This window comes from Crocodylus siamensis, chromosome 13 (genome assembly GCF_052110815.1).
Source record: "Crocodylus siamensis isolate JL-2025a chromosome 13, ASM5211081v1, whole genome shotgun sequence".
NCBI lineage: Eukaryota > Metazoa > Chordata > Crocodylia > Crocodylidae > Crocodylus > Crocodylus siamensis.
Window position 1 is genome coordinate 9,865,338 of NC_143407.1, and position 12,801 is coordinate 9,878,138.

The 12,801-nt window shown below is 49.1% G+C and overlaps 1 protein-coding gene and 1 long non-coding RNA gene across 3 annotated transcripts in view; one reads left to right on the forward strand and one right to left on the reverse strand.

The window, feature by feature from the left end:
- The window catches only part of RAB44 (RAB44, member RAS oncogene family), a 35,161-nt gene extending 24,611 nt beyond the window's left edge, over positions 1-10,550 (reverse strand). The window contains exons 1-6 of the mRNA XM_090026311.1: positions 10,343-10,550; positions 5,909-6,136; positions 4,377-4,491; positions 3,324-3,495; positions 1,982-2,128; positions 1,277-1,367 (exon numbers count right to left, since the gene is read on the reverse strand). Coding sequence (XP_089882437.1) covers positions 1,277-1,367; positions 1,982-2,128; positions 3,324-3,495; positions 4,377-4,491; positions 5,909-6,112 — 729 coding nt within the window. The 5' untranslated portion in view covers positions 6,113-6,136; positions 10,343-10,550. The remainder of the gene's footprint in view (positions 1-1,276; positions 1,368-1,981; positions 2,129-3,323; positions 3,496-4,376; positions 4,492-5,908; positions 6,137-10,342) is intronic.
- Positions 1-12,801, forward strand: part of LOC149853869 (uncharacterized) — a 64,087-nt gene that overhangs the window by 28,873 nt on the left and 22,413 nt on the right. The window lies entirely within an intron of this gene.

The following is a 12,801-nucleotide window of genomic DNA, read 5'->3' on the forward strand; positions in this document are numbered from 1 at the left end:
ACTGTGTAATCATCTAAGTCACAGCCTCTTAATTTATTTATGAGAATGGGATGATATACCATATCGAAGGCCTTCCTAAAATCCAAGTAAATGACATTCACCTCTATTCCTGCATCTGAGCATTTTGTGACCTGGTCATAAAATGAAACCAGATTACTCAGGCATGATCTACCTGCTACAAATCCAATCTGGTTGCTCTGCTGCATTTTTTTTTTCCCCCTGGTAGACTCACACAAATATGATCCTTAATCTTTTCAAAGACTTTTCCAAGGATGGAGGTGAGGTTGACTGGCCTATTATTACTCAAGTCCTCCTTCCTCCCCTTCTTGAAAATAGGGACCACGTTGGCCCTTTTCCAGTCCTCCGGGACCTGACCCAAGCACTCAAACAGCTGTGCCAGTGACTCTGCTATGATGAGAAGCCCCCAGCCAACCCCGTACCTTTCTGACCAGCTCAGGCAGCAGCAGTGGCTCCTTCCAGCTGCCACAGCCGCAGACCCCCAAGAGCCTGTGTGTAATATGAACCCTGAGGAAGCCCTAATAGACCAGGCAGGATGTGAAGGTGGATATGGAACAACAAAACTGAGAGGGGAAAAATCCCATCCTTCCTGCTAGGAGTAAAATGGACATTCATATGTGTACAAGACATTGTGAAGACGATGGTGATCAATTGTCCTCCATGTGCACCAGGGGTAGGGCAAGAAAGAACTGGCTGGATCTGAAATGAAGATGACTAGGGTTAGAGCTGCTAGGTACCGGTCACTGAAACAAGCTATTTGAGAAGGAGATTTTCAAGCACAGATTAACAGACTTCAGTTGGAGATGGTCTAGGAAGACTTGATCCTGCCTTAGCATGGGAGAGGGTGAGACACCCCCGTGAGGTCCCTTTTTGGCCCTGTGTCACATAGGCCATCACTGTGAATGACCAGGAAGTGTGCGGTCCAGAGATAAACAGCTGCAGAACTAGCGACTTCCTGTTGCTCATTTGCACCTGGGTGGCTCCTGTACTTCTGTTTGCTTGCTCCTTTCCCCTGGCTGAACACCAGGCAGAAGCAAAGCTGCCAAGCTCCCCATGTCCCACCCTGCAGGCCCAGCTCCTCTGTGGCTCTTTACGGTTCTTCCCAGCCCACCTCCCAGAGGTCAGAGAGGCAGCGAGTTCTGGGTCCAAACGAAGCCTTCCTGCCTGGGAAAGGAGAACCGCCTCTCTCCCCTCACGTGAGCACCCTACCACACATGGGAGTTGGAGGTGATCAGATATGCATGGGACTTGAACCCACCTCATGTTGCAGCTGCTGCTTCTCCTGGTGGATTTGCTGTTCCATTTCTTCATACAGATGCTGCACCTCCCTGTTGCGTTCAGCGACTTGTCTGGCACAGCAAAAGGAGGGACAGCTTGAGCATGGGTCTAATCGCACCAGACTGAGCCCTTTGACCACAGATAATGCTGGGGAAAGGAGACTGATTGATAGCCCTGGAGAGGCTTCTCCCCCAACAGAGCAGGCAGCAGCTAAACAAGTTTCTGCTCCGCATTGCCCTACCCATATGACCTGACCTGCCCAGGCCATTCACAGAAGCAAGAGTGGTGCTGGGCTCATGATACTGGGCCTGATCTGGCACACATCTAACTCATTTGGAGTCCCTCCAGTCAGTGGAGGTTGGCTTATGCTCTGAGCCCTGTGTCTCACTGCTGTGACCACCCTTCTGCAGTGGTGGTTTTGTGATGTGGACCCCTCCCTGCAATTCCTCTGGGCCAACAGAGACCTTGGTGACATTTGGTTTGAACTGGGCTGGATCAGATCATGTAACATGGACATCAAATGCTTCCAGCTGTTAAGCAACCCCCTAAGCCACCCATTGCCCTACAGATGGAAATGATGAAAGCCTCCCTTAGGTCCTTCTCCATCATTCCTATTTTTCACTCATCTCCCTTCTGTAGGGCTAGGTTTGTGAGATCCCCAGCCCAGTCCTGCAGTGTAACTCACTTGGTTAAGGTCAGCTCCAGGGTTGCCTTTTCACTCTTTACTTCCTTAATCCGATTTGTCATCTTGGCCAGGAACTCCTCCAAGTTGCCCACCAAGTGTGGCTCATCCTGACGCAGTTTCACCCACAGCTTCCAAATCTCCGACTGGCTGGAGAGAGAGATATGGATGTATTCAGGTGAGCAGCTTGCAGATTCCAGTGGCCTACTTCCATCTGTTTGCAGTGGAAGGGAGGATCCTTGCCATCTGGTCTCGTTACTGGTTAGACTCGGGGAAAAGCTCTCTGAGAATACTTGTTGTTCCAGAGAGTCTCTGCAGGGCTTGAGACCTTCCCCATAGCAGTCTGAATGCCAGTGAGTCTGTAGGAACATGAATGAAAGGGCTTTTCAAGTAATTCTGGGTTTATAGAGAGGGACAACGAGCTGGGAGTGGGGGTAGGGGTGTTAGGACTCATTGAGAAAAAAAAAAAGTGGGGGAAATTATTTTCTGCCAATTAAAAATAAAAAAAGGAAAATCATTGGTCTCATTCAAAGTTTGTCCTGAACGTATCCAACGTTGACTGAAAGGAAACACAAATTTTTGTACAGTTGAAAAAAAGGGGAAAAGTAAAATGTCAGGCTTTTTGTATGGAACAAAGGTGGTGGCTGAGGAGATGTTTTGGAGTGGAAAGTGTTTTATCAAAAAGCTTTTAGTGGGCCCTAGTGATAGTCTAGGGCAGTGGTCTCCAAACTTTTGATCACGCACCCCTATCGGTAAAACATTTTTGAGCGCACACCCCCAATATATGTACGTTTATATAAATAGAAGTTCTAATATTTTTTTCCCGCACCCCACTTTGGAGACCACTGGTCTAGAGCCTGGGAATGGAAGGGAATGGAAGCATTTCAGAGCACCATGTTAGAAGGAGGCTTGCCGTTCAGTGAGGATTTCTTTGCAAGGCAGGTGGCTAGCTCCACGACCAGCCAACCCTCTAGGAGGTGGACCAGGAAAGACCCTTGAGTTTGCCACAGCCCCAGTGCTAACAGCCATTCTTTAGCTCAAGGAACAGCAACTCATGCCTGATGACTAAAAAGCTCCCTCTCAAAGAAAGGGCCACCAATAAGACTGCAGGCAAGCATAACTTGACTCGCAACTCCTGTGCCTCTGCCCTTGGAGCAGGCATAGGAAGCATGGGGCAAAGGCGTCTTAAAGCTATTCCTTTGCTCCCTACCATCTTGCTCCTGGTGGCCTGTATGGGGGATAGGTCTTGGCCTGGATGTCCCATATAGATTCACAACCCCAACCCAGGCTTGCATGGGTGCCAATCACCGGGCACTACATGAAAACATGGTTGATGGGCTTTTACTCTTCAAAGATGTTCTCTGCATCCAGTTGGTCCATGAAGTCTGTGAAGCATTTCCTTTCCTCACTATCCACATCTTCCAGAGACAGGTCAGCAGACATCATGTGCACCCTCCGGGAAGCTGTTTTCCTCCTCCGATGCTCTCTGGTTGCAGTCTGTGAGCTCAGGAACTGCCCTGCCATTACATAAACAAAGATACTTCAGTGGCCTGGTGGTACAGAACAGTAAAGTCCCAGGCCAAGATTTTCTAAGTTGGGGGCTCAGTGTTAGACTCTGATACAAATACACACCCAAATAAAGTGGTTTTTAGGCTCTCTGAGCACATGCAGCTATTTGATTTTCTGGATACTCAACACCTCTCTTTAGAAGCCTGGGGCTAAGCATCCAGGATGTCATTCCAGGAGGGTGCTAGGAAGGAACTGGACAAGCAAATGTTTGATAAACTAGAATGTCCATGCTACCTTCCCCGTGCGAGAGAGGGAGGAACCAGCCTGAGGAACAACCCCTGGCTTCCTATTGCACTCACAGCTGGACTGGAGTTTATTATTGGAAATGGTGCAGTTTGGAGAGACAGAAGCCTGGGTGGGTAAGCCACGCTGGGCATTACAGATACCTGGGCAGCAGGTGGACAATGCCAGGTAGTCCAGCCACCTGGAGCATGTCAAGCACCTGGAGCAGGAAGAAGGCTGTGCAGCAGCCTGGGCACATGAGGCAGCCTGTGGGCCATTCAGGCCATATGGCAGAGTTGGAGGGCTGTGCTAAGGGAAAAGCCAGTTTTTCTGAAAAAAGAGAAGTGGAAGTGGCAGATATTCTCAGTGGACTAATCAAACCATGCAGCAAGCATTGCCCTGCTACAGTGAATGAATCCACACTCTTCTCTGGGCTGAAAGATCAGGAGAGATGGCCATGTGTTTGCACATACTCTGAAATCACCACACAAGCCTTCATTGTGCTATAAATGTTGGGATGCCCCCTTCCTCACTGGGGCTCTACCACAACTGCTGCGTTTATTCAGTGGCAACACTGACTCCTTGAAGGCAGCAAAGTGGCACCTACGCAGCCCCGTGGTGAATTCCTCTGTTGTTAGAGATCCATTCTTATCAGTATCGAGAGTATCGAAGATGAACTCCAGCTCCTCGGCGCTGCATGGGAGATCCCTCATCTTCAGGTTCTAAAAACAATGCAAATGTCTGAGTGTGACTAACCCCTTGCAGTAGTTGGAGGAGAGGGGAAAGGAGCTGTTCACCCACCAGGAAAACACTTTGCTTAAGCAACAAGGGTAACTTGCCCCAACTTTGCCCTAATCTGTTGTATTTCTTGCACCTGATCCCATCTTCACACAATACAAGTGATGTGACTCCTCTCATTTCTACAGAAGCAGCAACTGGGTCTCAGACAACCTGGGTTTTGCTTCTGTTTCTGCCCCCAGGGGACCTTGGACAGGGCACGTCACTGCTTTGTGCCTGTTTCCCCTTGTTCATTGTGGGCGGTCAGTCTTTCTTAGGGGTAGGTCTGAGCTTCAGGCATCTGCACTGTAGATGTACCCTAGCCACCGTGTACTGGTCAGTCTAGCTGCAGCAGCATGGAACTAATTCACTCTGCTTCTCAGAAGCGTGGCCCACTTTTGTGGCACGGTGAATTTGCCCATACTGAGCCTTTCCCTGGTTGTGGTGCAGAGAGACCCCGTACAGGATCTACAATGCCTCAAACACAGGCAGCATAATACAAAACAACACTCTTGATTTGCACTGCTGAAAGGAGAATCAGATGCACAGAGATCCTATCCACCTACTCCTACCTCCAAACACCCTGCTGGGACTACCAAGTCCTTCCCAACTCACTATGCTGAAAATCGTCTACTCCAGAGACTTGGCAGGATCAGATCCAAAACTTAATAGCAACCTGTGATTTGTGATTTTGCCCTAGTCTAGAAACATCCATGCCAGGTATCTATTAATGTGGACTCGATGATCTAATAAGTCCCTCCCGACCCTAGAAATCTATGATTCACCTCTAGGGAGCAGAGAAGAATGTTCAGACCTGTTTTACAGAGGGGAAAACTGAGGCAGGAAACAACGTGATTTATCAGAACCATGTGGTGAGTCACAGGCAGCCCCATGAGCTGACCACAAGCCAGCCCACCCACTTTTGCTCATGACATGTTTGGTTTGGCTTTTCATTGGGCAATTTTCAGAGCACGGGCTTGATGCTGTGGGGTGAATGGGGCAGAGCTCTTCTGAGCTTCAGACCTTAGAGACTGACTAGCTTCATATTCATCTATTTGCAAATACAGTTATAGTACTTAGCCATGAAATAGCACTTGTCAGCCCTAGGTCTCAGTGTGGTTGATGAAGGGAAGTGAATAGCATTTTCCCATTTTACAAAGCATGAAACCGAGGCACAGTGAGCTGTGACTTCCCCATGGTCACACAGGAGACAAGGGGCAGACTGAGGAGCAGGATCACAGGTCTCCTGAGTGCCATTCCCATGATCTGTCCCCAGGTCTAGTGCTTTTGTCAAGTCCCAGCCCTTGGTTCTAGGAGGCAGAATTCAGCTCACCCAGGGCAATGCTTCAGCCTGCTATTTACCTGCATGTCGGCACGTGCGATGAATCCTTTCTGGTCCTTGTCGCATTCCTGGAAGAAATCCCGGACCTTTTCCATTATTTCGGACGCCACCGGCTCCTCCTCTAGGATCGAGGATTCCTTTGCCTGGTCACTCATGTCTCTTAGTTGCTTCCGTCGGCTGGAACCCAGCCGCCTGCCTTTGGCTGGAGTCCTCTTCCGCTCCATAGCCTTTGAACATACGGCTCAGCCCTTTGAAGAGGGAAATAAGAGGGCACCATGCTCTCCTTCCTCCCCTCAGTGTATCTAAGTAATAGGTTTTTAACTGGGTTAGTTCTCTGGGTCACAGGCCTGTCACACTGAGGAGGTACAGACAGTTTCACTATTCCTAGCCCCTGCTGGGCACATGGCTACATCCCTGCAGCTGACAAACTGACACCTAAAGGAGCTCCCTGTGGCTACATAGGGAATTCACATAAGAGCCAAGAGAATTAGAGATGGACCTCCTACTCCTCAGGCCCAGTGGCTTGGCCCCGACACCATCCTGCTGCTCAGCCAACACAGAGGGAGAGAAAAGCATCCCAAAATTGATCCCTCTGCCCAAACCAAAGCCACTCTCTGGCATTTTTTTTCAAAACACCGGGTGTTAATAGCCACAAGTAAAGGAGTTAAGCCAGGTGTACTGAGGGTTTGAACTGGGAGGGGGCTTGGGTTTGAATGAGCGGAAGCAGCATTGCAGATACCAAGAGTCAAGCCTCAAGCAAAAGCACCTGACAGATACGGTGAATGGCAGCAGATCAGCATCCTGGATTTGAATCACTAAAGGTCTGAACAAGAGGTCCGGTTTGCATTTATACCCACTCCAGCAGCAGACCATGCTGTACAGGAAGCAGTGGCAGGCTGGGGTAAGGGCTCTGTACTAGACTTGCTGCTAGCTTCTGCCATCAGGAGGTGGGTTGCAGGCACCACATTAGAGCTAGTCTTTTCTTCCCAGGGCTCACAAAGGAAGATCCTCGGAGGCAGAGCATAGGTTAAAGTAGTCTTGGGGTAACTCTAGCTTACTTGGCATCGTTGCAGATTACAAGACGCACAAAATGTTTAAAGCCCGTTTTGTTCCCTTATCCCTTATGCTAAGGGCAGGAAAGGCAGGTCCTGGGAATGCTCATGGTCTTACTTCTGCTCTTCCTTTATAAATGGTGTCTGAGGCTGAACTCAGCAGGACAGGGACAGTGCCACTGCAGTGTAAAATGCCTTACTCATTCTGAGCGCCTGATCTGTGATGGGGCCGGGGAGAGAGATCTGGTAAAGGAGATACCATGATCATGATTTTCATCCCTGGTGGCTTTACTTACCTGGCAAGGGAGATCCCCTTCTTCTCAGGCTTGAATGACTTGGTATAGTTCGAGGGTAGAGACCTGTCCCTACTCCCTTGCACTGCAGATGGGCACCTGGGCAAGAGTCTACTAAGGCTTCCCAATGGGAGGATCTCGGCTACACAATTTATGATGATGGGGGATTGCTCTCCAGCTTTCTCTCTAACTTGCTCCTTCAGCCTTTTGGCACAGGGCAAGCAAGATGAGGGAGCATCTGAATGCCAATACCTCTGGGTTTGGGGCCTGCATGTAGGATGCCTGCCATGGATTTTGGAGTATCTGAAGCCTGAGGCTTCAGTAGGACACTTGCTGGTGGTAGCACCACACAGACTTGAACAATTGAAGTGTGCTCAATCAATAGAATTTGGAACTGATTTGGCCCCAGACACAACATTTAAAAAAAGATCCTGTGAATGGCAGCAGCAGATCAGCCTCCTGGATCAGCTTTGACTTTCCTTTTCAAAGGAAACTCAGCCCCCTAGGATAGCAGCAAACTCAAATTTGGGGAACTGAAGCCAAAGGCCATGTGGGTTTCACTGTACTACTCTTACAATTCTACCACCCAACTTGGAATATTTGGCATTTTTCTTAAAGCCTCAGTTCCTGGAGTCCTAGGATTAGCTACAGTCTCTGCTTTTGGTTTTGAAAGTTCACTCCAGGAAAAGAAAATGATAGGCTAGGGTAGGATATATGTTATAAATCATCAGGTATCAGTGAATTTGGGGTTCTCCTGGCAGCAGCTAGGATCAAGTCTGGTGCAGAGCCCTGACCCAGCCATAGGCTATCAGAGGAGCAGGTTGAGATTTCAGTGTAAAAGCAAACCAGGCTTCTTACTAAGCCCTTTAGCAGATCCACTAATTTTTGCTGGTTTTTATTTATAGCACTTTTTAAATCCTTCCCAACAGGCTGCAAAGTTTGGAGTCATCCCAGATGGGGGCTTTTAGGTGCTGCTGGTAAAAACCACGAAGAGAATCCCTTTGAGGCTCCAGTCTGCAGTCTTACGCCTGCATTTCACAGTAAGCCCCAGCTCTGTCTACTCGTCTCTCCCAGGTCCTCCGGCTCCCTTCCCTGCAAGCTCAGAGCACCACTGGGTCTTTAATGCGTGTCCTCACCACACCCCCGTGCAGCAGGGCATGGCTCTTATCCTGATGCTGCAGCTGGGGGACTGAGAAGCAGAGAAGCGAAGGGCTGGATCAACAAAGGGGCCAAGATCCCAGAGGTGGGGGTGTAAATTCACAAACTTGTGCCAGACAACAAAACTCCTAGTCAGTGACTGGGCAAAGTTAGAAACCCTGGGAGTGGCATTCACTACAACCAGTATGGAGAGCAGGGAGATACCCAAACCAGCCAACAAGAGTTGCTGAAAGAAGGGGGGTGTCTGAAAACCAACCTCTCCCCTGGCATTGCCTGTAGTCTTGGGTGAGGCCCCTGGGGGTTCATAGTACAAAACACCTTCCAAACTCAATGCCTGGGGTTTTTGTGTGGGTACATGCAGCCTTTTTAATACAGGAGGAGGTGATGATGAGACGGTGCTTTCCTACTGTATAATTCCTATTATACAGCAACTCCTGTTGTGTAACAGCCCCCTGGCCAGAACATTTGCCCTGTGTTCAATGCCCTACTCACCCTTGGGGGCTTCAAAGCCACATCTTCCCTTACCCCACTCCTGAGAGCACCCTAGCCACCAGCTGTGGCCTACTCTGCTTGGGGACTGCCTCCACTCCTCCACTCTGCAGCCAAGAATGCAAGGTTCACAGGGCCAGAGGGAGGGCAACAGTAAAAAGAAACTGTCTCTGCAGCCCTGTGATAAGAGCTCTCAGCTGGGAAGGGAGAGTCCTGGGTTCTGGTCCTACTCCCAACACACTGTGCCTGCTTTTCATCCAATAACTTTTCATTGCAAAAAATACATAAGCATGAGGTCACACAGGGAGTCTCTTGCAGAGCAGGGAGTTTATCAGGGGTGACCACCAGGATCTGGGGGAACGTCTGTTCACCAGAGCGCCCCAAGGGATGACGAGGTCGAACGGTCACAAACTCCTGCAAGACCGTTTCAGGCTGGACATAAGGAAGAATTTCTTTACTGTCCGAGCCCCCAAGGTCTGGAACAGTCTGCCAGCGGAGGTGGTTCAAGCACCTACATTGAACACCTTCAAGAGTAAATTGGATGCTTATCTTGCTGGGATCCTATGACCCCAGCTGACTTCCTGCCCTTTGGGCAGGGGGCTGGACTCGATGATCTCCCGAGGTCCCTTCCAGCCCTAGTGTCTATGAAATCTATGAACTCTTCCTCTTAAGTGCAGGCCAGCACCCTCACCACTGTCCCCTCTTGCCACCACACATGGCATGAGACTCTTTTCTATTCCATTTAAACAAATGGCATTTCGATATGAACTACAGAGATTAGCCATGACACTGTTTGCGGGGGTGAGAGGGCTGATGAGTAAGCAGAGTTCACTACAGTGTGCTGTAAGGTTAGCAACGGTTACAAGAGGTGCTGATAAGGATCCAGCCTACGCAGGAAGCCAGCAAGCAGACCATTTGAAGCCTCCACTGGGCTTCAAAATAAAGATAACCCAAGTAGGAGCCTTGGGTCCCCATCATATTTCTGCTCTGACTCAACCCATTGGCTTAAGCATAAGGTGACCACATGGGATAATAGGAAGTCTGGGACACTGCCCATCCCCCAGTCCAATCTTACTGGTGCATCCTTGTACCAAGAGCAGGATGGCCTTGTGGCTCGGCTCATCACAGAGCAGAGCCAGTGGGTCCAGCTGAAGGATCCCACCCAGCTGAGATGAATAGGCTGGAGTCTCCTTGATTCTACATGGCCTTGTACTCACAACAGTTCATGCAGATCACAGCCACCTGCACAACCCCCTTAAATATCAGCATCAAAGCATTTCTGCTTCTGCTGCAAATCCAGCCCTGATGATTATACAAAGCCAGGAGTCAAACGATTCTGAAGGAGCAAAAAGGAGCTGTTTCTTCACCTGGAAGCATAGCAGTAACCCTGATGCTCAGGTGTCTGCAGCAGGTCCCAGGCTAAGCCAGCCTCAGGAATAAAAGAGCAGCCCATCTGCCTTACCTTCTAGTAGTGCTTCAGGGAGGGTTTCAGCTTTTCCGGAGCGCAGGGCACCTGCTTGTTGTGTGAGAGGGTTCCCAAGCTCTCAGGGAAGTTAGTGCAGTAAGAATGCAGAGGAGGGATATTGCCGTTACAAGTTATCCGCCCAACTGAGGCCTGAGTCGTCACTGTCTTTCTTGCTTAACTCAGTTTTCCGCGGTCGAGTGAGACCTACCTCCCAGCATTTCCTGTTCTCAGATGCTGCCTTGTAACCTTAACTTGTGAAAACAATATTTAAAGGGACACCATCGCTGTAAAATAGCGAGGTACATGGACAAGTCCCAGCTGCTATGAGGACCAATTAAGAATCCACCTCCTCCCTCAGAACAAGCTACTGGACTTGTAACCATCGGGTCCATTGGTGATAAGCTCTTTGGTCCAGTGACATATTTTAAACAGGCACAGATGCCTTTGGAAGCTATGTAAACAACACGAGTGTCAATGCCCTTAGCCTCCCATGCTAATAACACCCCCATGGCACAGAGACCTGTCTGCGTAATTCTGATCTAGATCCAGAGTTTTGAACTCCTGCAAGCCTCCCATTTCTTTGGATCTTGAGTTTTGGTTCAGTCTCAGTTTGCACATTTTGGATGGACATCGCAAAGGAACCTAAAGGATTCAGGCACTCCAACTCAGGGCATCATTCCCTCCTGCCCCTTTGAAATGCCCACTCTGTTATTCATCCAACTTTTAGAAATCTCACTCGGTATTCACTCTTGGGTTGTTTAGTTATTGTATTTATCGCAAGGGGACAATGCACCTGGACTTGTTGCTTTCTTTCTGCTTTGGTTCTCCTCACTGCCAAAGCCCCATTAGATACAGCATGTCAAAATGGCCTCCTAGATTTCACCAGGGATTTGGGTACCGAGTAGAGTTATTCATTACCTGTAGAGAGGTGCCCAGCATTGATCCTTGCTCACCAAAGCTGAGATTAGCTCTGGTTACACTTGCCTGCTCCCTTCAGGTGCATCATGGGGGGTGAGTGCAAATATCCCCGAGAGCATTCTACATCCCTGCAAACAGATCCTATCTGCCTCCCCATTTAGGAAATCAAAGCCAAGCTCACTTAGAATTACAGGAAGGCTGATACTGTCAACCCCCCTGGGCCTGTGTTTTGAAGTAAAACCTGTTTGGCAAGCACTTGTGTGTTACTATGGGCTAACAATCAGCTGCGGGGAGTTTAACATCAGGACAGCTGTCACAAGTATTGTGGCTTTACAGCTATTAGCAGAACTCAAGGCAAGTGCATTTGGGAGGGGCTGATTTACTAGTGTGAGGGCAACACAGAGTAGGGAAAGTGAATAGAGGAGGAGTTTGATCTTGTTCCTTGCTTCCCGAATAAGAAGCCCTCTCTTGGTATTGTTCATAGAAGGCTACAGGATTTGGGAGGTGATCCCATTAATATGACAGGGCAGGCAGGGCTCATGGTCCACAGAGCCCCCATTTCTTTGAAGCGCATTCTAGCAGCAGCTGCAAGGTGCTTTTTGGCCCTACCAAAGCAAGTGTGTGATCAGTGATGGTGACTGAAACGCGTGAAACAGCGGGGAACCGATGCAACTTCAGTCCTCTGTTTCTATTTGCATGTCTCCTCAGTACGCCGTGGTGAAGTGTATAAACACTGATGCTGGTGGGGAAGGACAAACAACACTTCCCAAACCACTGTTTAGATACTTCCCTGACAGCCACCCTAAATGCTCTTTCACCTGAACTACATTGGTTCACAGAGATTTAGTGTTTTGATGGAGTTTTCCCCTGGGAACTTCTGCTCCTGGGTGGACTGCCTGGACCCAGCAAAGTCATTTCAGGATGAGAGTTTTTCTAACTATTTGAGTTGGTTTAATAAGATATTATATCCACCCAAATAACCTTGTCTGCCTATGTCCTTAGATGAACACTGCTACAATCTACACCGGGGTGGGCAAAATGCAGCCCGCAGGCCACATATGGCCCACTAGGCTATTCTATCCCGCCCATGGGGCCCGTAAAAAATTTAGAAAATTAATATTTATCTGCCCCTGGCTGCCTGTCATGTGGCCTTTGATGGCTTGCCAAAACTCAGTAAGCAGCCCTGCACCCAAAATAATTGCCCGCCCCTGACCTACACCCTAGAAGTGAGGGCACTTGCCCGAGGAAAGATTTAGACCTCATTTTTACACGGTCCATGCACATGCACCCCAATTACTGGGCTATTTGGTGGTAGGAGAGGCAGGGTGTTTTATGCTTTGCACACACACCACACACACACAGGTTCTCCTTTTGTTTCATCCTGCTGCTTTGTGTTTGTGCATTGCTCTCTGAGCAACCCTAGAACTGTGCCCAGCTCATCATCTTGAGAGCAGCACAGATTTCCAGAGCGGTTCATCGGTGACCTGTTTACTTGCTCCATCTCCTTCTCCTACTGGCAGCCTGGAGGGGATTGCAGG